The 26,139-nt window shown below is 35.8% G+C and overlaps 1 protein-coding gene and 1 pseudogene across 1 annotated transcript; both read left to right on the top strand.

The window, feature by feature from the left end:
• Positions 1-2,723: 2,723 nt before the first annotated feature.
• On the top strand, positions 2,724-4,012 carry LOC110288575 (olfactory receptor 8G3-like; annotated as a pseudogene).
• A 16,854-nt stretch (positions 4,013-20,866) lies between these two features.
• On the top strand, positions 20,867-21,805 carry LOC110288576 (olfactory receptor 8G50-like). The gene has a single exon (XM_021154888.2). It carries the CDS (start codon positions 20,867-20,869, stop codon positions 21,803-21,805), a length of 939 nt encoding a protein of 312 aa, XP_021010547.1.
• The last annotated feature ends 4,334 nt before the right edge of the window (positions 21,806-26,139 follow it).

Genomic DNA, 26,139 nt, shown 5'->3' on the forward strand with positions numbered 1-26,139 from the left:
TAAAGTTTTAACCATTTATTTTTGTTTTATTTTTTCAACATGAAACAAAAAACAGTCATTCAGACAACGACACAATCACTCAGACAACGAAACAAAAGACATACATGAATTGACATGATTGGTGCACCAAACATTAGACAATACATAAAGGGTAGAGAATTTCTCCTGTAGGGGCCAGAGAGAATAAAACAGGGCATCCCCCGATTTCTCTCTGTCCCTAGGAGAATTCTAAAATCCACTTTCTTTTATCCCTTCCTTTCTTTTCCTGCTTGTAAGAGGCAGGTTTTTAAACCAAGATTAAAATCCAAAATTTTCTATCAGCTTCTGGCAAGCATCCAAAACTTCTAATTTATTTAATCTGAGGGCAAATTTTTGAGAAAACACACAATCTCTATATACTAAATGTCTCAAACAGCCTAAAAGTTTACCATGCTGAATCCTTTAGAAGCCATCATCAGTCCACACTTAGTCAAATATTTTATAGCCATCTGCAAGATGTTCTCTATTTTCTGCAACCAACAAAAATATTATCTATAGAATGAATTATACATGTTTGAGGAGATGACTTAACTTTCAAATAAACCTTTTCTACGAATTTTAGCACAATGTAGGATTGGGAAATTGTAAATAAGGTAACAGTAAGAAGTGACCTATATTTTGACTTTTATGAAGTCTCTTTTTATACTTTGACCATAATTTAACCATAACTTTTAATTTAGCCTAAAGTGTCAGAATCCACAACTTGAAGTTTTTTCTTATAACTGGAGCTGTGTCCTATAATGAGCTCCACAGTTTCTGAATGGGGCTAAGAGACTGCCCCTTTAGTTTTTTGTCTTACCTGCTTTTTTTAGTGAGTGGAGTACCATCCTTGTGAAACTTTGATTTACACTCGTTTTTCCAATGTCTTCCTTTGCCACATCGTGGGCAGGGACCCGAAGGAACGTTTTTCTTATTTCCTGAGAGATTCTTACAATCTTTTCTCAGGTGCCCCGGTTTCTTGCAACTGAAACATGTAATTCCACACGTAGTGCCGAGTTTCTTCCTTTTCCTTGCTGTGGTGTAAGCTATCTCCTGCATTACAGCCAGTGAGGCATCTACACATGCTTTAATATAATCTTGTAGGGAACTTGTCTTATGGATTGGTCTGTTCAGGTCTTGGCACAAGGTATTCACGTATTCCCAAGCCAATTGTTTTATTAATATATCAGTCTCTTCCGAGGGGGGAAGCATCCTAGAAACTGCCTCTTCCAATCTAGCCACATAACTCTCATAAGATTCATCATGCTTTTGTCTAAATCCTGAAAGGACTGTGGATTTAGCCCCAGGTGGAGGTAAACTCTGCCAGCTAGATACAGCTATCTGATTAATTTTCTCCAATACTGCTTTTAAATTTTTCAGTTGTGCTGCTGGTTCAGCATAGTCTTTTTGCCCAAGAAGCATAGGCACTGTGGGTTTAGTTCCATTTCTCTATGAAGATCTTTCCTGAACTAACTTTCTGGCCCTTTCTTCATACTCTGTTCTCCAGAGAATGAAATCTCTGGGAGCAAGAGTAGTCTTTGCAATTTGGTGCCAATCATAAGGGGTGAGACACTGGCTAGCTACTGCATCCAAAATCTTTAAAGTATATGGTGCAGTAGGACCCAGTGTTTTTACTGCTGACTGTAATTCCTTAAGAGTTTTTAAAGGCAAAGTTTCCCATTGCGGCTCACTTTCTTCTTTGCAAATTACCGGGCAAGTGAGTGTAAAGTCTCCTTGTCTTTTTGCCTCTGCCACTGCAGCATTAAAACCGACCGGCAGCAAGAGCCGATGTGGCTTTGGTACCCGTCTGTGGGTGACTGGTGCCATAATTAAAGACTCCTCCTCACTACTGTCTGGGTGTTTACGAGAACAATCTCTTCTTTCCTTAATTTCACATTTTGCCATTCCCTCAGTAATTTCCCATTCATCATCATCTTCATTGTGAATAGTCTCTGATTCACTTTTCTCTAGCCTTTTCCCTTTTTTTGCTTGAACAGTATGAATTCTTTTCACCAGCATTAGGTTTCTGATCATCAGAGGGCTCTGAAGGAGCTTCCTCTGCAAGGAATTCTAGGTCTGTTTTCTCAGTCAATAGATCCCTCATTTGTTGCCACAATATAAAGGCATTGTCAGGGGCATTCCTAGATAGATTTTCCTCATGGAACTTCCTCAAATCCTTTCCTACTCGCTTCTAATCTCTAATGTCATGCTTCCCCCCTCTGGAAACCAGGGACTGATTTTTTGCACGAAATGTGCTTAAAGACCAACAGAAACAATCCCTTCCCTTTTAACTTTTACTGCCCCATAATATATTTTACTCGTCTCTAACTGATATACGTATCAGCCCGTCTGCAGCACGGTCACGACGAGATCCTATCTTTGCCTGAGAAAATAAAGAATAGAAAGAAAAGAGAAAGAAAAAGAAAGACTAACCTACTCTGATGTCCCTGTTCGAAGGCGCCATTCTGCCGCAGACCCACTGGGTCCCGTGCCTGCGTGAAACGGTTCTCTAAAGTAGGTGGGCAAAGCTTAGGACGGAGTGACAGACATACACAGGAGAGGTTGTGCAGAATCTGAATGTAATTTTCTGGTCGAGCTTAGACTAATTATATTACAGTGAATATCAAAAATTGCAAATCATAACAGACATGGTACATTGAAGTTTTCCAGGTGCAAGAGGAGTGACTACAAAGAGAACCAGATAAATGTTTACTTTAGAGATTATCACCCTGCCTAGGATCAGTCCTGTGCCAGGCAAAAGTTTCACACTTTATTGTTAATTGCTCCAGGGGGTTTAACTCTTGACAGGCTTCAAGAATAATGTAATGTCACTGACCCTGAAATTCTCTAGGCCTTGTTAATTCTTATCTAGTTTGGAAAATTCCCATTATCAGGATAGTATATCAACTTGCTCTTGCATGGAATGTAGTTTGTAGTAAATATTATTATCTCAGTGAGATTCCCAGACTCTTTTTTGCAGACAACTGAATTAATGGCTAGTGCTTTATTGTTTTATTGCAGTGCTTAATTAGTTACTGAATAGGTTAAGCTCCTTGCTGCTATCTGGGATCTTAGAAACACTGGGAAAAAACTTTAGCTATGTTAGAATTCAATCTTAAAAGGCATTACATTAGGTAATACTAAATAGATCGCACATGAATCCATACATTAGACTAACGTGGGAGCGGAAAATTGATTTTATGGTTTATATGGATTAAGGAGAGTGTGCCAGACCCTAGGAAGAGAGTTTCCTTGAAACCGTTTCACAGGGTCTGCGGCAATTGACCTCTGCCATTCCACTGTCATTACTCCTAAAATGCTGTTGAACTTTTTGACAGAGGAGAACTCCTACCCTGAATGCATGAACCAGATCTACTTTTTCTCTCTTTTTGCAATTGCAGAGTGTCACATGTTGGCTGAAATGGCATATGACTGCTATGTTGCCATCTGTAACCCTTTGCTTTACAATGTTGTCATGTCTCATCATGTCTGCTTCTGGTTCACAGTGGGAGTTTACACTTTGCGTATTCTTGGATCATCAGTTCACACAGGACTTATGTTAAAATTGTTTTTTTGTAAGACCAATAAAATTAACCACTATTTCTGCGATCTTTTCCCACTCTTGGAGCTATCATGCTCCAGCATATACATCAATGAACTCTTGGTTCTTTTCTTGAGTGCACTGAATATCTTGACACCTGCATTGACCATCCTTATATCCTACATCTTAATCATTGTCAGTATCCTCCGTATTCGCTTCCCTGAGGGCAGGTCAAAAGCCTTTAGCACCTGCAGTTCCCACATCTCTGCTGTTGCTCTCTTCTATGATTCTGCTGCTTTCACATAGTTACAGTCATCTTCAGTAAGTTCAATGAACCAAGGGAAAGTGTCATCTGTGTTTTACACTACTGTTGTTCCCATGCTGAACCCACTCATCTATAGTCTGAGAAATAAGGATGTCAAATCTTCCATAAAGAAAATTCTTAACAGATGAACGTGGCAGATTCATGAATGGAGAAGTCATATTAGAAAAAGGTGATTATGTTGCCTGTGTATAAGATTTGTTAGCCCAACTTTGTAAAGTTTAGAATATCAATCATGCTTTCCTGTGCAGTGGTTTTTTTTTTCACAATTTTCCTCACGTATATTGCCTTTGAACATACATTGCATGGTCCAAAGTGTGTATAGAAAAATTCTTGAGGCTTATGGTGTCCTAGTTCTATTTTCTAATAATAATGCCAATGATGGTAGTGGTAGTGATGAGGTCACTTAAGAGGACAAGAATAATAATAGGCAGTACATTCATCCTTGAGGTTTTTGCAAAATATAATCTGCACTCAGAACTTCAAATGGATGCTTTACATAATAACCCCAGTAATTCTCAGAGGAAGTTTTAGTGTTATTCGCCACTTAAAATGAAAAAAATCATGTCGGTGTCTTTAGCAGAAGTGATTGGGTATGTCAAATTGGGATACTGGACCATAATACTACTCAAAATGATGTTTGGTTTGGGTAAGTGTGAATGTATATAAGCCTATTGAAAACCTCATCTATACAAATTGAGTATCCACTGTAATCTATATGATTTATGCACATGCTTTAAAAACTCTATTATATTTTCATTTTTATTTCTGTTAGTATAATAAAAATAACAAAATCCTTCACTCTGGACTCATAAAAAAATCACGATTTCCATTGTCCTATATGTAATTTTTGCTTCTTGATGCTGAATGTCACATCAGCCCTGCTTTCTCTGTTTTGGGAGAAGTATGTTGTTTGTCCATTAGCTCAAGGTTAGGACTCATTATGTAAACTGGGTGTGGTTGACTATAATCTGTGACTTTACCCTATTTTATTATTTTATTCTTATTCCTTCCCTATTAATCTTATCATTCAGTACATATTTCAATGCATTACTGCACACACACACACACACACACACACGCACACACACATCCCTAGCATGCTTACCTAGACTCTGGTAACCCTAAGCTTTTACAGTGTGATCATAGTCAGAACCATCCACATTAAGTTCACTGAAGGAAATTCAAACCGTCGGCAAATGCATCACCCATATGATTGTAGTTATGATCTCTTTTTGTTGTAACTGTTTGTGATCAGTCAGGAACCAATGGAATGTGTTGTCTGTATTTTATTCTGTCTTTGTGTTCATCTTAATTCCCTGAATAGTTCCAGTGTTGCCTAAAAATGATAGAAATAATATTGGTAACAAAAACTGTTAAAGAAAAGAAGATGATCTGGCAAACTTGTTAATGATTATTATATTTTTGAGTAATCTATTGAATATTGGTACATATGTCAACATTGTCTCTCGTGTGAATTATTTTGTCTTCTTATGAAAGTTGATTTCATTTTTTATGTGGACCTTTGAGTCATCTGTAGTATGCAGGCATACATTAGAATAAATACTTAAATTAAACAGGGCATCTAATCCCAAATCCGTTCATTTTGCCTGTCTTTTTCTACTAATTGATATATATTTAAGTAAATTCTCAACCTTATTGAAAATCCCATTATCCAAAGTAAATGCTAAACTTCCTTATAATATGCTGCCAATGATAGTACAGATCAGAAGTGGATAGATATTTCAGTTTTATCCTTAAGTTTATTGTTTTTTACATCCAAATAGCTGCCCCCACACAGTGCCCTGATAGAATCCTGCCTCCCATCCTCCCTCCACTTCTCCTCCCAGAGATTTACCCCACCTCAACCCCGACATGGGACATCTTTCAATCTTCTAATATCTTATTCAATTACTTTCTAAGCTGATTTGAAGTTCTTGTCATATAGGTCATTCACTTGCTTGGTGAATTACACCAAGATATTTCATACTATTGTGGCTATTGTAAAGGGTCTTGTTTCCCTAATTTCAATTCTTGCCCTGTTTATCATTTGTATAAAGGGGGTATTGATTTCTTTGAGTTAATTTTATATCCAGCCACTTTGCCGAAGCTGTTTATCAACTATAGGAGTTCTCTTGTAGAAATATTGGGGTTATTTGGGGTTGTGTATATATACGATCATATAGTCTGCTAATAAAAATACTTGGATTTCTTCCTTTCCAATTTGTATTCCGTTGATATTCCTTAGTTGTTTTATTGCTCTAGCTAAAACTTGAACTACTCTATTGAATAGATAGGGGGAGAATGGACAGCTTGTCTTGTCCCTGATTTTAGTACAATTGCTTCATGTTTCTCTCCATTTAATTTGAGGTTGGTTATTAGATTACTATATATTACTTTTATTATGTTTAGGTATGTGCATTATATCCCTGATCACTCGAAGACCTTTAACATGAAGGGTATTGGATTTTGTTAAAGGTATTTTCAGCATCTAATGAGACGATCACATGATGGTTTTTCTTCTATTTTGGTTACATGGTGGACCACTTTGATGGCTTTTCATGTATTAAACCATCCATCCCTCCCTGGGATGAATTTTACTTGATAATGGTGGATGATGTCTTTTATTTGTTTCTGGATACAGTTTCCAAGTATTTATTGACAATTTTTGCATAAATGTTCATAAGAGATATTGGTATGAAATACTCTTTCTTTGTTGAGTCTTTGTATAGTTTAGGTATCAAGGTATCACCATTCTATGTGGCATCTTAGAATGAATTAGGAAATGTCCCTTCTGTTTCTATTTTATGGAACAGTTTGAGGAGTTTTAGCTCTTCTTTGAAAGTCTGCTAAAATTCTGTGCTAAAGCCATTTGGCCCTGGGATTTTTTTTGGTTGGGAAATTCTTAATGACTGTTTCTATTTCCTTTATTATTATAGGGTTGTTTTGTTTTTTGTTTTTTGTTTTTTCTCTTTTCTTTTTTTTTTTTAATTAGGTATTTTCTTCATTTACATTTCCAATTCAGAAATCTGCCTGCCTCTGCCTCCTGAGTGCTGGGATTAAAGGTGTGTGCCACATGCCCGACTTAGACACATTTTTTTGAATGAACCCAAATTTTTATTTGTTCATTTCTTGAATTTCAAGTACTTTTCCATGACCTGATATGTATGAGTTGTTGGTTTGTTTCATTTGTCAGTTTGTGTGATTGCTTGCTTGTTTGTTTTGCAATAATGTTCAACCACTACGCCCTACTTTGGAATGTGTCTCTTCTCAACTGATTTTGCAGAGGTCTACATATTTATTTAGTTTCATATTGTTATAAACTTTAAGTAGGTTTAATTGGTACTCAGCACAAGTGTCTCCTATCAACATGACAGTATACATGTATATACTGTGCAATGTTTAAATAAAATTAAATATATCTACAACCTCAAATGTTTACTATTTATGTATTTTAAAATCTTTTTTTAGGTATTTCCTTCCAGATTAGTCATTATTATCTCTATTCATCCTACTCTACAACTGAACACAAAGATCCTTGCTTCTATCTTACTGTAACTTGGTATCCATTGGATAGCCTCTTCCCAACTTACCACATATTATTGCCTCTGGTAAAATTTTCACAAGAAAAAATAAAATATCTACTTACAAAAATCATACAGGATTTTCACAACGGCTTCCTTCTCAGTGATGGAATAAAGTAATAAATAAAAATGCAAAAATAAGTGGAAGGAATAAAAATGTCATATTTCTGCTGTAAAATATTCCCAATATATGAAAGGTTGCCTTCTGACCTCTATGTGCAGACCTTAGCATGCATACATTCATATACATATAATATACTCTTAGATATAATTCTGTAAGGGTAACAAACATACACACACACATGTACACACATGTACACACACGTGCTAAATAAATAATGACATATTTTAAATGTGGTAAAAACAGCTTATTTTTACACTCAAGCCTAGTTGTATACCACCATGTAAATAAATGTTACAGAAATCATGGTGAGTTTGGGAGATAGAGGTAGGTATATTGCTATGCGTTCAAGGTCAACCTGCCTTAAAAAGTGAGTTTCAGGACAGCCCGGGTATTACACAGAAAAAACCTATTTCAAAGAGATAGGGGATGGGAAAGAGAGGAAGCAGAAAAAGCAGAGGGGAAGAAATCATAGTGAGTTTACTCAGTTGAAGGTAAAAGAATCTTTCTATGAATTAAAGCTGATCTAATGTCAATCAATGAGGTTAGGGGTGAATATCAGTCATAAAACAGTTTTTTTTTTCTTTTGTTTTATTGAATATTTTCTTTATGTACATTTCAAATGTTATCCCCTTTCCTGGTTTCCCCTCCAGAAACCCCCTATCCCATCACTCCTCCTGCCTCCCCGCTCTGGCATTCCCATACACTGGGGCATCCAGCCTTTACAGGACCAAGGGCCTCTCCACCCATGGATGACCAATAAGGTCATTCTCTGCTACACACACAGCTGAAGCTATGGGTCCCTCCATGTATACTCTTTGGTTGGTGTTTTAATCCCTGGGAGCTTTGGAGGGTCTGGTTGGTTGATATTGTTGTTCTTCCTATTGGCTTGAAAACCCCTTTAGCTCCTTCAGTCCTTTCTCAAACTCCTCCATTGGGGACCTCATGATCAGTCCAATGGTTCATTGCAAACATCTGACTTTGTATTTGTCAGGCTCTGGAAGAGCCTCTCAGGAGACAGCTATATCAGGCTCCTGACAGCAAGCACTTCTTGGCATCTACAATAGTGAATGGGTTTGGTGACTATATATAGGTTAGACCCTCAGGTGGGGCAGTCTCTGGATGGCATTTCCTTCAGACTCTGCTCTACACTTTGTCTCAGTATTTCCTCCCATGAATATTTTATTTCCCCTTCTAAGAAGGACTGAAGCATCCACTTTGGTTCCTTCCTATTGAGCTACATGTGGCCTGTGAATTGTATTTTGGGTATTCTGAGCTTTTGGGTTAGTATCCACTTATCAGTGAGTGCATACCACATGTGTTTTTTTGTGACTGGGTTACCTCACTTAGGATAATATTTTCTAGTTCCATCCATTTGGCTAAGATTTTCATGAAGTCATTGTTTTTAATAGCTGAGTAGTACTTCATTTTGTAAGTATACTGCATTGTCTGTATCCATTCCTCTGTTGAAGGACATCTGGGTTCTTTCCAGCTCTGGCTATTATAAATAAGGTTCAACACTATAGGTGGAACAATATGAACTAACCAGTACCCCCGGAGCTCGTGTCTCTAGCTTCATATGTATCAGAGGATGGCCAAGTCGGCCATCATTGGAAAGAGAGGCCCCTTGGTTTTGCAAATTTTATATGCCTCAGTATGGGGGAACACCAGGACCAAGAAGTGGGAGTGGGTTGGTAGGGGTGTCGGGGGGAGGGTCTGGGGGACTTTTGGGATAGCATTTAAAATGTAAATGAAGAAAATACCTAATAAATAAATAAATAAATAAATAAATAAATAAATAAATAAATATATTTAAAGTTGGTATGGACATAGTGGAGCATGTGTCCTTGTTATATTTTGGAGCATCATTTTGGTATATGCCCAGGCGTGATTTAGCTGGGTCTTCAGGTAGTACTATGTCCAATTTTCTGAGGAACCACCAGACTGATTTTCACAGTGGTTGTACCAGTTTGCAACTCCACCAGCAATGAAGGAGTGTTCCTCTTTTTCCACACCCTTGCCAGCATCTGCCATAACCTGAGCTTTTGATCTTAGCTATTCTGACTATTATGAGGTGGAATCTCAGGGTTGTTTTAATTTACATTTCCTTGATGACTAAGGCTGTTGAACATTTCTTTAGGTGCTTCTAGGCCATTTAGTATTCCTCAGTTGAGAATTCTTTGTTTAGCTCTGTACCCCATTTTTAATAGGGTTATTTGATTCTCTGAATTCTAACCTCTTGAGTTCTTTGTATATATTGGATATTAGCCCTCTATCAGATGTAGGATTGGTAAAGATCTTTTCCCAATCTGTTGATTGCTGTTCATAAAGTTAGAACGCAATTTGAGAATTATATTTGGCATAACAACCTCAGGATTACAAAAACTATTCAAACAATAAAAGAACTGGACTCACCATCACTGACCTCAAGCTGTATTACAGAGCAATAATGATAACAAAAAAATACCAAACTGTATGGTCTTGTTATAGAGAAAGGCAGGTAGATAAATGGAATAAAATTGAATACCCAGAAATGGACCCACACACCTGTAGTCACCTGATCTTTGACAAAGGAGCTAAAACCATCCAGTGGAAAAAAGACAGCATTTTCAACGAATGGTGCTGGTTCAACTGCAGTCAGCATGTAGAAGAATGCAAATTGATTCATTTTTATCTCCTTGTACAAAGCTCAAACCCAAGTGGATCAAGGACCTCCACATAAAACCAGATATACTGAAGCTTTTAGAGAAGAAAATAGAGAAAGACCTCAAACACCTGGGCACAGAGGAAAATTTCCTGAACAAAACACCAATGGCTTATGCTGTAAGATCAACAGTAGACAAATGGGACCTCATAAAATTGCAAAGCTTCTGAAAGGCAAACGTAAAACAGTTTCTTAAGATGTGCAAAGACTTGAGCACATTTCCCAGTATGAAAAATTAAATCAGACTGGGGACAAAGGAATGGACATGGGAATAAACTTCAAATGAAACAGAATTTTATATTTTACTCTATCTACAATCATTTTATTCATTTATTCTTTTGTTTTATGTAACGTTCATTTTAAATAACTTAAATTCTCCTAAGTTATGAACTGGAATCATGTGGAATGTGTGATGGATGTCCTCAAAATGATGCCTCAATTCCACTTGGAAGGGAGAAGAAAGGAATCATGGGGAGCAGAGGGAGGGAGGGACACAGGTGAGAGAGGGGACAGAGAAGGGAAAAGGGAACATGATCAGGTATTGGGGTGTGAAATGGGAGTGAAGCCCTGAGAGCCAGCAGAAAGAACATAAGCAGGCAACCTCGGGAGGTAGGAGGTGGTGGGGAGGCTCTAGAATGTGCCAGAGACTTGGGAGGTGAAAGGACTCTCATGACTCAAAGGGAGGAACCTTAGATGAAATGTTCAACAGTGGGGAGAGGGAACTTGTAGAGCCCACCTCCAGTAGAAAGGCAGGGCATCAAGTGGAGGAATGGGGTTGCCATCCCACAATCAGAAGCTCTGACCCGGATTTGTTCTTGTCTAAAAGACCTGCAGGGACAAAAGAGGAGAAGAGACTGGAGGAAAGGAGATGCAGTGACAGGCCCAAATTGGGATTCAGCTCAAGGGGAGTCTCAAAGGCCTGACACTATTACTGATGCTATGGTGTGCTTCTTGACAGGAGCCTAACATGGTTGTCCTCTCAACAAGCAGCTGACTGAGACAGATGCAGATACTTAGACCCAACCAATGTACTGAAGTTGGGGGCCCCTGAGGCTTAATTAGGGGTAGGCTGAAAAAAGTTGAAGAGGAGGGTGACCACATAGGAAGACCAGAAGTCTCAACTAACCTGGACCCCTGAGACCTCTGAGACACTGAGACACCAACCAGGCAGCATACATTATCTGGTCTGAGGCTCCTGACATATATACAGAAGAGGACTGCCTGGACTGGCCTCAGTGAGAGAAGAGACACCTAACCCTGGAGAGACTTTAGGTCCCATGGAGTGGTGAGGTCTGGCAGGGTTTGGTGGGTTTGGGGGTGGAGCCCCTCTTGAAGACAGGGGAGGAGGAATGGGATGAGGAACTATCAGAAGGCTTACTACTGGACAAAAAAAAGATAAAGAAAATTAAAACAAACAAACAAACAAAAATAACCACACAGAAGACACCATATTTGTACATATTTGAACTCTCCCGCCCCCAGCAATAAAGTGTTATCCTTGCTCCATATCCTCACCAGCATGTGCTATCACTTGAGTTTTTGGTCTTGGCCATTCTGATGGTTATATGATGGAATCTCAGTCATTTTGTTTTGCATTTCCCTGATGGCTAAGAGTTTTGAACATTTTTTTAAGTGCTTCTCAGCCATTTTATATTCCTTTGTTATGAATTCTCTTTTGGGCTCTGTAACCCATTTTTTAAATTTGCTTATTAACATTCTTGGTGTCTAATATATTGAGTTCATTATAAATTTTTAGTTAGTATTATCCCTCTGTTGTATAGGGTACATGAAGAGCCTTTCCCAATCTGTAGACTGCCATGTTCTCCCATTGACAGTGTCCTTTGGCTTACCAAAGCTTTTCAGTTTCATGAGATGTCCCATTTATCTATTGTTTATCTTAGAGCCTGAACCATTGTTGTTCTATTCAGAAAGTTGATGCCTATAACTATAAGCTCAAGGCTATTTCTCAATTTCTATTCTTGGTTTCGATGTACCTGGTTTTATATTCATTCTTTGATCCACTTGTACTTGAGGGTTTTTGTTTTGTTTTGTTTTGTTGCAGAGTGATAAATATGTGTCTATTTGCATTCTTCAGCATGCAGACATCCAGGTAGACCAACACCATTTGTTAACGAGGCTCTCCCTTTTCCATTGTATGGTTTTGGCTTCTTTGTAAAATATCAAGTGTCCATAGGTGTGTGGGTTTACTTCAGGGTCTTTATCGATTGGTCAGCCTGTCTTTTTATATACCAATACTATGCAGTTTTTATTGAATCAATGCAAAAGCAGTAAGAGTTTTATTGTTCACGCATGCTGGAGTCACCCTGCTCACTAAGGGAGAGAGAATGACCACCCATGCAGCATGTTTGGTGATTTTAAATACAGTTTTCAGAACAGCAGCCATTAGGCAAAATGTGATTTGCAGAACAGTGTGACTTTTAAACTGATTGGTCTTTAGGGAATGAGGTGTCAAGAACTTCTCTTGACTGTAGGTGGCCAATAGTCATGGTGGCCAATAGCCAATAGTGTCTATGTGCTCTGGGCCTCCCCGACACATCAGGTGACTGATGGTTGGTCCCCCCACACACTTTGGTCTGAGGAATGTAATTAGCTCCTCCCTTATGGAGGGGAAGGGTCTGGTGGAATTTTACAAAGTTCCTGAGCTCACCTCTTCAAAGGTATCAAGTGAAACCCACTCTTAAGGAAGAAACAGATTGTACTCCATTAATCTGAAGGATGAATTCAATACATTTTCTCAGAATTGTGTGCTATAATTTTGAGTCTTAACTTTGTTTGTTTAATCACATATTTAAATGAATGTAGACTCACAGACTTTATTTCTATTTTAATTTATATCTTTTTGTAAACTTTCACATTACTTTTTTTGTTTTATTAGCTTCAGATGTGTGAATTTGAAATCCTCTTTGGTCAAGCATGTATACTTATTTGTACTCTCAGAAATTTAACACTCCGTTCTTTCCTGGCACTGAAAGTGTTCTAAACATCTCTAATTTTCATCTCAGAAATAATATTAACCACATTCCCTATCAACTCTGGATATATTTATTGAATAACAGAATTAAAAACATGCTATACTCATGGAAGTTTGTTTTGCTCATTGCTACTTTGGAGTCCCTGATTCTATTCACTAAACACACTAAACAAATACTCATGTGTTCATCCTAATTCGCTACAGACATATATATACATACACATATATACATACATATATATATACATACATATATATATATACATACATACATACATATGAGGTACTTGCACATATATGTATGTATATATATAGATAGAGATATATAATTACTTAACTGTAATTTGCAAATTTAAATTAATTGGAGGCTAAAAAAGAAAACATTAATATACTATGTTCTACTCTGAATGAGTACCAGATGTGTTAGTTTAGAACTTTCCACTGCTCGCCTTTAGCTTCCACATTGAGAGACAGACAGAGACAGAGACAGAGACAGAGACAGAGAAGAAAAAAGGAAAGGAGTAACCATCATACATCCCCCAATATATTTGCTGGTCCATTTCATCTCTTTCTTATCATGGCACCAGAATTTTCTCCCTGCACCCTTATGTAAAATTGTACCTTTAACAAATATATTAATTAAGAAATTGCAACATTTATTTTGCCTATATTTCTTCGATCTCTACTTATTGCCAAATTTACTAAGGTAAAGATGTTCATGAAATTCCTAGCCAAATGGATGGACCTGGAGGGCATCATCTTGAGTGAGGTAACACAATCACAAAGGAACTCACACAATATGTATTCACTGATAAGTGGATATTAGCCCCAAAACTTAGGATACCCAAGATATAAGATACAATTTGCTAAACGCATGAAACTCAAGAAGAATGAAGACCAAAGTGTGCACTGTGCCCCTTCTTAGAAGTGGGAACAAAACACCCATGGAAGGAGTTACAGAGACAAAGTTTGGAGCTGTGATGAAAGGATGGACCATCTAGAGACTGCCATATCCAGGGATCCATCTGATAATCAGCTTCCAAACGCTGACACCATTGCATACACTAGCAAGATTTTGCTGAAAGGACCCAGATATAGCTCTCTCTTGTGAAACTATGCCGGGGCCAAACAAACACAGAAGTGGATGCTCACTGTCAGCTATTGGATGGATCACAGGGCTCCCAATGGAGAAGCTAGAGAAAGTACCCAAGGAGCTAAAGGGATCTGCAACCCTATAGTTGGAGCAACATGATGAACTAACCAGTACCCCGGAGCTCTTGTCTCTAGCTGCATATGTATCGAAAGATGGCCTAGTCGGCCATAACTGGAAAGAGAGGCCCATTGGACTTGCAAACTTTATATGCCCCAATACAGGGGAATGCCAGGGCCAAAAGAATGGGAATGGGTGGGTAGGGAAGTGGGGGGGGTGGGTATGGGGGACTTTTGGGATAGCATTGGAAATGTAATTGAGGAAAATATGTAATAAAAAAATTAATAAAAACCAGAAAAAAAATTTGTTTTGATATTACAGATGAATATATGTTTTCAAATAAAATGAAACAATACAATTTCATATCAAATGTTAAAAAAAAATACTTTTTCTTATACTTATGTTTTAAAATGCCTGAATTTTGTTTCCTATACTTGACTGATGATGAGATAATTTCATCTCACTCATATCTGTGTTTTGGTTAAAGTTTTCCTGTATTGTATTGTATTGTATTGTATTGTATTGTATTGTATTGTATTGTATTGTAGGAAAAACTTCCAAATAAAATCCTCTACATTTCCAAAAAAAAAAAAAAAAAGATGTTAATCTCTAGCCGCTTCTATGAAACTTTATTACTCTTGAAATAATAAAGGAACACATGAGAGATAACTTTGATAATGAATATAAAACATTTTTCCTAAATAGTAATTAAAAGGGGGAGCACAGAAAATGACCTCATATATTTCAGAGATTATTTTCAGATGGGAACTTCTCATGGAGGCATCCTTCACCATGCCATGAGTTTATGAACCAAATACAATAATTGAAATGATTTTCAGACACAAAGAATTATACTCAAGGGAAAAAAAATGAAAGTATGAGACAGTGGGAACCTCAATTGTTGTTTCCACTGAGCATCTCAACCCCAATGGAAAGAAATTCTCAGGGTGTTTCCTTTTAAACATTTTTGAGATGCCTCTTGCATTTTCAAAAGTTTCTAGAAAAATAATATCATTTTAATAAGTCCCTCTGAAAGACTTGAGAGGAATCATGGCACTGGATTTATATAGTATGAATATAGAATATAAACTACTCAGAATTCTGTTCTGATCCCTCAAAGAAAAATAAGTCAGAAGATTATATTTTGAGTTACTTGCACCAAAAACATGAAGAGGTATTTCATCTAAGGAGCACTCTATCTTGAACTCATGTAACTGGGATGGAAGACTCCATGTAGAGGAAAGGTGAGGGCCTAACTTTCATTTATCAGACGACCTTCATGATCTCTACTTTTCAGATATTATAGAAATTTTCTACTGAAAGCTGAAAATATCATTCATGTTTGAGAATCAAATTTATCCCAGGATTTTTTCATGCTTGGATAGAATTTTGTTATTACACTATAAATTTCAGTGACTATAGCTCTTTCCACTAAGGTGATATTAAAAAGGCAATTCTTATTATAAAAAAGTAATATTATTATAGGTCATATAGATAATAGTTGTAAGTTACTGTTCAATAATTCTACAGTTTTTACAAATAGCTTCAGTGTATAAACTGTATAATAAACTATAATATTTATAAGATTAAATTATCATATAAAACAATATGGATTTCTATTACCTCATTTTTCATTATTTCTCTTAAAAACAATTAGAAAGTATATTTTGATGTTTTACAATCCAAAATTATTAATATTGTGCTTATTTCTTTTTATCCTTCAATACCCATATTTCTCTTGAAAACCCATTCTGGACTAAGCACCATAACAGCTGTGCTCCTGTAGATCTGCTAAGTCATAATATGCATCTCATAGATTAATTTTCTCTCTCCTTATAGATTATAACTTAGTGAGCAAGTACTTTTTATCATGCATTTCTCTATGGTTTATGTCTATAGCATATGCTTATGGTTAATAAATTTTCATCAGTCCACATTCACACCCAAACAATATCACTTGAATAATTATAATCAGGGAATTATTTATTGTAATTTTTTACAAATTTCATAATGTGCATAACTGATAAGGTATAGTATGTATGTTTGTAATATATATATTATGATAATTAAAATATATGATTTAGGGAAATAATTAGTTAAGAATACTCAATATCTGAATAATCTTACATATTCCTTAAGCATATATAACTATAGGTTATTATTTTTATCTTTATTTACAAATCATACCCATCAGTTGTACAAGATTAGTTCAGCAGGTTTAGCAAAAACTATCACAATAACCTGGGGATCAGTCAGTATGAGTGGAGAACAAATAAGAATAAAAGAAGATGGGGGAATTATTTTTAGATGCAGTGACTTAGCATGGTTTTCTATGCTAACATGTGTATTAATTTTATAATCTATCAGATAATAATACTAAAACCAAATTTCTAGATGCACTTTACTTGGTTCTCAATGATTCCCAGTCATCACTACATTCTTTTCATTTTTAAAAACTGTGGATGAACCTGTTATGTGAAACAAGCCAGTCACAAAATAAAATATTACTAAATGATTCTGTTTGTATAAGGTGACTATGATTGTTAAACCCATATATAGAGAATGTTATAATGATTTACAGAGTACAGTGGCTGTACTTGTTCCGTGAATATAGAGCCATAGTAATGACAGAAGAACTAAGCTATGAAATGCTATATATAGTATACTATCTAAATTTTGTCACATAGAATTATGTACTCAAAGCTTAATGAGAAAAATTTCCTTTATATTTTGGCATTTTTCTTATAACATATTCCTTTCTAATATTAATAAAATGGAGGCTAATTATATGGACATATATGTGGAAATATATACTTCTGTGTGTGTGTGTGTGTGTGTGAGTGTGAGTGTGTGTGTGTGTTTGTGTAGCAACAATTAATGTCAAAGGAAGCCTTATTTCAAAGAGAGCAAGGAAGGTTGTATTGAGAGACTTGGCAGGAGGAATGGAAAATAGGAAATAATGTAATTATATTAGAATCTCAAAAAAAAATATTAGATTTATTTAATTTATGTATGGGAGTAAACTAGAAGAGAGCATCTGATCCCATTACAGATTGTGGATAGCCACAATGTGATTGCTGGGAACTGAACTCAGGACCTCTAGTAAAAGAACCTGTGCTCTTAACCACTGAGCCATTTCTCCTACCCAAATTAAATAAATTTAAAATAAATAAATTCAAATTCATGGCTTCTTCTTTCATTAATTCCTATATTATGTATATCTATAAACATTTATATTCCTAAACACTACCTGACCAGGCTGTATAATGTTACTTGTATATGTATTTTCAGGGCAGACAATTGGGTGTTGGGTATGTTCTATTCTGAGGAATAAATTTCCAACACATGTAATTCAGGTAACACAGAATAACTATATGAACATAACACCCATTATCTTTTTATTTCTTTTAATTTTGATATATTATATTATAGTCTATATAATATTATATAGTCATTATATTGATATATTATATTATAGTCTATATTATATTATATAGTCTATATAATATAATATATCAATTTATAAATTTATATTTATATTTTATAACTATGATTTTATGTATAATTATATAATATTATATTATAGAATCTCTAATCATTTCCTTTTGTAATATTAATTATATCATTTATACTAAGTGTGTGCTCTTCCCTGAGGAAAACTATTTCTCCCAATCTCAGGATCCTTTAGTTGCCCCTCATGGCTCTGTGTAGAGTTGAAGCCTCATAGGCCTTTCTCGTCCACTGTAGCATGTCCATTGATGTTTTCCTTACTCAGCTCTTGTTTAAGCAGCCAACCTTATCTTAAAAGAAACAAAACTAGATTTGCTTAAATAAATAAAGCATATTTCACAGAAACTACTACTACCACTTCTGAGTTTGACTTTAAGTTAGCAATACCAATCTCTAGACATTCTTAAGCTTTTCTAGAAAACTACAGAATTGGTCCAGAATGGGAATGCTTTCTGGAATAGGAGATAACCACCTGCAGAATTAGAAGAAATCAAGTATGAGCAGTAAGTCCCTTCCATCCAGCATTGCATGTTGTAAGCAGTGCTACTCCAGGTTCTTTTGTATGACTTTTTGTGTCAGTGTGTTTTCTATTCTTGTAGATATGTCTCAAGTATTGAAATTCCATGGACCTGCAATAACTGTATGTTTTACATTTTGGAGTGTTTTCCAACAGTTTTCTGAAAATTCTGCACTATTCTACATCCTCACCAGTAATATGAGACTGTAAATTCCTTGCATCCTTCTGAGCAGTTACCATTTTATCATAACCCTGCCAATCAATGTGAAATTTTGTTGCACTGTGATTTTTTACTTAAATGTCCCTATTAACTAATTATGGTACACATATTTTCAGGTATTTAATAGTTACTTATCTTTCTCCAATGGAAGGTTGATTTTTTAAATTATCTAGCAATTTTTAACTAGATTATTTGTCTTGTAACCATTAGAATATAACATCCCTTTAGTTCTATTAATTGTTCTCCTTAAGATACTTTCCTTCAGATGTGTTATTTTCATCTATCTATGGTGTCTTTTAAGGAACAAATTACTATTAATTTTAATTATGTTCAATTTTTTTCCATAACATTTGATTGTGATGTCTTATCCACACCAATTTCACGGGCATGAAATTCTACCTAGTTATTTCTTCAAATGTTATTTTTAGATATTATACTAAATATTATAGTATCCATTTTTCATTAATTTTCTCATTGTATGGAAAGTTGGATATCAAGTATTAACATATAACTTCATCTAATTGCCCATTTGTTGGAAAAATATTCTTCTTACACTGAATTGTTAGGAAACACATAAGTTCAATGATTTATATATGTAATATTTTTATAGATTGACAATTTCCTGACTTCTCATGCCGTACTTTGGCTTTTGATTTTATGTTCTCATTTTATTGCCCTAATTTAAAGCTCTACTATAATGTTAGTTAAAGGACAGCTTATACTATTGATTGCCTATGGAGAAAGGCTATAGGTTATGAACATTAAGTATTGCAAAGGTTGTGCATGTGGGTGGTGGTCATTTTTCTTTGTGTGGATGCTGCTCTTACTATAACATAGAAAAAAAAATTTGGTACCATGATTCAGGGAATGTCAAATAAGTCATGAGGAGTCCTTAGAAGACTGAGTACTAACATTCTCATAGCAAAAATTATATTCAGGGACAGATGTAACTTATATTTAACTATAAGTTCCATGTTGTATGCCAGCCTGTGGCCTATTTGAACAGAGTACACCTGGGAGGCAGGCTGGGGATGAAAGAGATTTAGATGGTGAGAGATTAATGGAGACCAAGACAGGATTCTGTTCAAGGCTCACCGGTTTACTAAGAGAGTGTGTGTATAAGGGGGAAGGCCAATCCCCCACCAGTCCATTCTTGGTGTCTGGAGCCAGCTTTTAGATGTGCAGAATATCCTCCAGAATATCTCAGGGGCTTCTAAGCAGGTAGCAGTGTCTTGGAGAGAGCAGTGGCAGGTGACAGAACAAAAGAGCCATTTAGGTCAGAAGGCTCCACCCTAGGTAATCTCCTTCTTAGTGGCAGCAAGGTCAAAGTCTGGATCAGCCTACTTCAGGGCTGAGGGAGGCTACAGTTCCATGTGTTGATAGGCCTAATATCTTAGTTAATTAAAATAGAAGATGCCTTGCAAAATACAAGCTTGAGTTCTAAAGTGAAAATTTCTGGTTTCTTTAAAAACTCAGGGTGTCATATGATATTTTTCTAGAAGCTGTCTTGTGAGCAAGCATGTAATGTTTTATTGAAAACAGATGAAAGTGTGTGTGATGTTTAGAAGGACTGTTAATAGGTCCCCACACACCTTGAAACGATGATCTTGTGTTGCTACATCATGCAATGCTTGGCTGGTCTTCACTGGCCAACAAACACTTTGCTAGTCTGTGCTGGCAGTGCAAAGCTTCAATGGTCTTCATTTTGTAGAGAGAAAGGTGCCAATGAGCTTCTTGTGGTATTGTGGCTGATTCTGGCTAGTTCATACTACTGACACATGTAGATTTAGCAGACTTGAAATTTCTGTTGAATCAAACCCTGCTGCTGATTCATGTTTCACATTTGCTATTTGACTTGATTGCAGTATACTGATAATGAAGTGTGGAATCATCACAAAGAACTACTTTTAAACAGGTCCAGAAAAAAGGAAAACCTAGTAACCTTCTTTCTTCACTACCTCTGGATGGTAAGCTAGAAGGGAAATTGAACTGTTCAAGAACCCTAAATAAAGTGGGTTTAGAAAAATCTAAGCCTTCAGAGTTCTATTTACAACTTAAAGTATATAAAACTACAAATACTGATCTCACTTTTTCCTATCTCTTTCTATATAGAACTCCCAGAAGAAAATGTTCCAAGGAAATCATTCTGGAGTAACTGAGTTCAATCTTGCTGGTTTAACAGATAAACCGGGGCTGCAGCTGCCCCTCTTCTTCCTGTTCCTAGGAATCTATGTGGTAACAGTGGTGGGGAATCTCAGCATGATCAACCTGATACTATTCAGTTCTCAACTACATACACCCATGTATTATTTCCTCAGCAGTCTGTCTTTCATTGACCTCTGCCAGTCCAATGTCATTATTCCCAAAATGTTGGTGAACTTTGTGACAGTGAAGAACATCATTTCCTACCCTGAATGCATGACACAGTTATGCTTTTTTGCTACTTTTGCTATTGCAGAGTGTCAGATGTTGGCTGTAATGGCATATGACCGCTATGTTGCCATTTGTAAGCCCTTGCTTTACAATGCTGTAATGTCCTTTCAAGTCTGTTCCTCAATGATATTTGCAGTATACAGTATGGCTTTGATTGGTGCCACAATTCAAACAGTCTTCATGTTAAAAGTAGATTTCTGTAAGGCCAATGTAATAAATCATTACTTCTGTGATCTTTCCCCACTCCTCAAACTCTCTTGTTCTGATACTTTTATTAATGAAGTATTAGTTTTGTGCTTCAGTGTTTTCAATATCTTTTTTCCAACTCTGACAATTCTAAGCTCTTACATCTTCATCATTGCCAGCATCCTCCGGATTAAATCCACTGAAGGCAGGTCCAAAGCCTTCAGCACCTGCAGCTCACACATATCAGCAGTTGCTATCTTCTTTGGTTCCCTTGCATTCATGTACCTGCAGCCATCATCAGTCAGCTCTATGGACCAAGGGAAAGTGTCCTCTGTATTTTATACCATTGTTGTGCCCATGCTTAATCCTTTGATCTACAGCCTGAGGAATAAGGATGTAAAAGTTGCACTAAATAAGTTCCTTGAAAGAATTTTTTCCTGTAAATAAAACTGATTTTTCTTTACTAAGACTATTGTTTAGAGGGCTGACAAACAGTTCAGCTGGCTAAGTATGGCCACCACATGATATGAGATTATGACTACTTACTCCTGTTTATTTTTAAAATCTCTAAGGGCAGGACAAGTTTTAGCCAATGGAACACTGGAAGGACAACATCTATATGGGATATAGAGAACCATCAGCTTTTCATAGCATGCATCCCACTAATCAGTGTGTCAAACTATCAAAGTCTTCTTATGAGTGAATCTGTTCTATGTATGTTGAAAATTTTTCCTTTTATGTAAGACATAGTTATCTTATAGTGGAGAATAAATAGAATTTTCCCAGCATTCTTGATTATCTCCATATTCTATAAAATTACTCTTTTTAATGAAATATATTTCTAAGGATTTCAAACATTGTGATATCCCAAACAATAATTTTATTAAAAAGTAAACTATGCAAAATATGACTTTTTTTCTAAGTCTATAGAACTATTTTAAAGGACATAGAGTGATATCTTGATTAGTAAGATAGCTCCCACCCCACCCCCACCCCCCAAAAAAGAACTAGTGAGAATGAGACACATTCTGCTAAACAGGAATTAATTCAGTGTACACAAGCCTCTAAAGCAAACTGAAAGCAAGAACAAGAATTTTTATGTTTAAATATTTCTAATATTTGATGGTATACCTCCAGCACATAACCAACTATGGCAGATTCAGAAGTGCATTATCTTACTACTATATGAATATATGATATAAATTCAAATCTAGAAAGCAAAACTGGTAAAAATTATTTTCTGAATAATCACATGTTAGTCAGAAATATTTTAAAATGATTCATATTTTAAAATGATTATCTATCCTGAATAAATTAGGGACAGATAAGGAGTCTTACAAAAATAAATTCCCATTATTTCCCTTACCCAGTTAAATTTCCATTGCTTCCCTTGAATATGCAATAATAAAACTGAGATTATGATTCTGGAAGGTAACTCTTCATATCATGTCATCAGTAGCTCTAAGTGGTCTCCAAAAATACAAAAATTCATCAAGTTCCTTATGATGTCCTATTGATGGTAATAACATCTGTAGAATGTTTCCTCTATGCTCTTAAAACATCTCCAAAGAAGTCATGTTCTTATTATCTAGAGCTACTTCTAGGTCACACATGATAATTGTGTCATTTCTGATTCCTGAAAATTTCAGAGATTTGAGAAGTTTCATTAAGGATAATTCCCACCCAGGATCCACTAGATGACTTTGGTCAAAATTAGTTGGTCACAAAACAAAACAAGATCATATGATCAAGGAAAGGTGACTTTCAGGAAGTACAGAAAGGTAGAGTTAATAGGTGTTTAAAAGAGGAAAAGGAAGTAAGAATAAAAGTTATCAGGATGTATTGCGTACATGTATGTTAAATATTTAAAATAGTAAACTGTAAAAATCCAACATATATGTCAGCAATTCCTATCCAGACATAAGTGAATCCAATGTGATGTCTATTACTACCTTTATATTGTCTTTCACATTGATTTCCATAGTGACTCAACCACATTACTTGCCAACCAATAGTGAATAAGAGTTTCTCCTTCTTTATATCTTCAATGGCATGTATTATCATTTCATTTTAATGAAAAATTCTCGTTAAGTCTTTGAAAATTTTGTAAATGCAAACAATATATTTTGATGATATTCATTCTCCTTCTCTTACATCCTCCAGGATATAACTTCTACCCCCATCATTATGGCTCTTTTTAAATTTTTCTTTTAACCATTGAGCTACATTTGTGCTGTACATATATATGGGTGAGAGTGGAGCCATCCATTAGAGCAAGATAAACCTACCAGAGGCAGCACCTCAAAAGCAAATTAGTTCTACCTTTCCTAGGATACAGATTGTGCATGAGCCTAGGAATGATGTAGCTGGGTCAAATGGTGGTCAATACAATACTTCTTAAAGACCCTCCACACTGATTTATATAGTGGTATAGTGGTTGAAAAAATCTGCAGTCCCAGCACCAGCATACAAAAAAAAAAAATCTTCTTTTCGTTCATCTTAGTCAGATTTTGTTGTGAATTTTTCTCCTAAACCTTGTGGATTTTTTGCCTGGGGAAACATGAAATCTCTCAGTAATTTTTAATCACCATTTTCCTGATGACTTTGGGTGTTGAACACAAATTTTCTCTCTTGATATCTCTTGGTTCAGTTCTATACACTATTTTAATTTGTTTATTTGCCTTCAGGCTGATTTTTATTTTAGTTCTTTATATAATCTAGATTATAATTCTCTTTCATAAGTACAGTCCAAATAGATGTCTTTCCCATTCTGTTGATAGGAGCTTAATGCAATTACAGTATCCTATGATGTACAGAAGCTTTCTAATTTCATGGGATCCTATCTGTCAGTTATTGTTTCTATTTTTTATACTACTAATTCAGAAATCTTTAATTGCGCCTATATTTTGAAATGTTCTTCCCTACTTTTTCCATTAGTACTTTCCAAGTATATAGCTTTGATTAATTTAGAGTAAAGTTTCATATCAGGAGATAAGATGGATTTAGTTTCATTCTTCCTTATGTTCATATACATTTTTTTCTGGGACCATTAATTGAAAATGCTGTCCTTTCTCTAATTTTTATTTGTGATATTTTTGTCAAAATTCAAGTGGATTTTCTGCTGTGGACATATATCTGGATTCTATAATTGTTTTACATGTCCATTTTTTGGTTGGGTATTTTTTCAAGTAGCACACTCTGTATATACATTGCTATGGCTGTATAGTATAACTTGAAATTAATGCTGTGACACTTAAACCACAGTTATATTTTTATGAATATTATTTAGCCTATTCTTGACCATTTGTGATTCCATATAAATTTTAAGACTGTTTTTTTCTTTTTCTTTTTCTTTTTTTTGTTTTTGGTTTTTCGAGACAGGGTTTCTCTGTGTAGCCCTGGCTGTCCTGGCACTCACTTTGTAGACCAGGCTGGCCTCGAACTCAGAAATCCGCCTGCCTCTGCCTCCCGAGTGTGAATGACCCCAAACTTTTTACGGGGATTTCACTGATTTTATAGTTTCTTTCATAAGATCACCAGGATATACACCCAGACTATTGTTTGTCCTACTTCAAAAACTTTTTAAACCATGCTCACTCATGGTATTCAAATAAAAAATGAAATCAACTTGGATGCTTATCAGCTGATTAACTGATAGTGGAAATGTGGTGTAAGTATATACAATGGCATTCTCTCAACAGATAAATTAAAATGTTGGATAAATGAATGGAAGTGTAAGATAAATTATATAGAGCAAGATCACCCAGGTTCAGAAGATAAGTATCATATTTTTTCTCATATGTACATGCCACCTTCAAATAATAACCAGGAAAAACTGAATAAATAAATAAACTAGGAAAAGGCCATTTGGTAAGAGATGGATTAAACAATGAAAAATATTACAACATAGGTGATATGAAAATAAACAGGGGACTTGGGAGTGAAATTGTTGAGGAGGAATATGGAGGAGGTAACAGGTAGCTAGGGAGGGTTAGTCAAAACTAAGGATTATGAAAAGCAAATAGGTTTCATATTGATTACTTTCGGTTTATGTGTAATAAATAAATAAACAAGCAAATACCACTCAAAAAGCAACTTCTGGAAGAAAGAAAGTGTTTCCATTGGTTGGCTTAGAGTTCCAGAGTAACAACAATCCATCATCTCAGGAAGCAGGACAACAACAAAAGCACCATTAGAATGTCAAGATTCTAAACACTCACATCTTTAACTACAAACATGAAGCACAAAGTGAACTGTAACTGGAGCACAGCTATAAGCTCTAAAATCCAACTATTATCCATGTAATAACTTCTTCCTGCAAGAATCCACTTCCTAAGGGATCCAAACTCTGTAAAAATAGTGCCAGGGAATGAGGACCAAGTGTTTAGATACAAATACAAATGGGAAATATTTTTCATTCAAAACACCATAGAAATAATTCACTACTTTTAAAGCTAATTAGTGTGTGTGTGTGTGTGTGTGTGTGTGTGTGTGTGTGTGTGTGTGTTTAAAAGGGGAGAACTAGAAGAGAGACTTCTTGCTTGTCTGGATATTAATGCACCTGAAATCAGAACTTACTTAACAAAAAACTAGGGTTAACTGAGGGCCCAAACTCAGAGGACAGTTCCAAGATCTCCAGAAGATTCTCGGAAATACAGGACCCCCTAGCACGCCTAGCACACCCAGGGTCTTTGGATAACAGGTGAGTGGAACACAACATCTGCTCTAACAGAACTGAGAGTGCCTAGGGCCAGGAGGAGCACTGACTCAGGAACCCATCC

Source organism: Mus caroli, unplaced genomic scaffold (assembly GCF_978045245.1).
Source record: "Mus caroli unplaced genomic scaffold, Mus_caroli_1 scaffold_11, whole genome shotgun sequence".
Taxonomy (NCBI): Eukaryota; Metazoa; Chordata; class Mammalia; order Rodentia; family Muridae; genus Mus; species Mus caroli.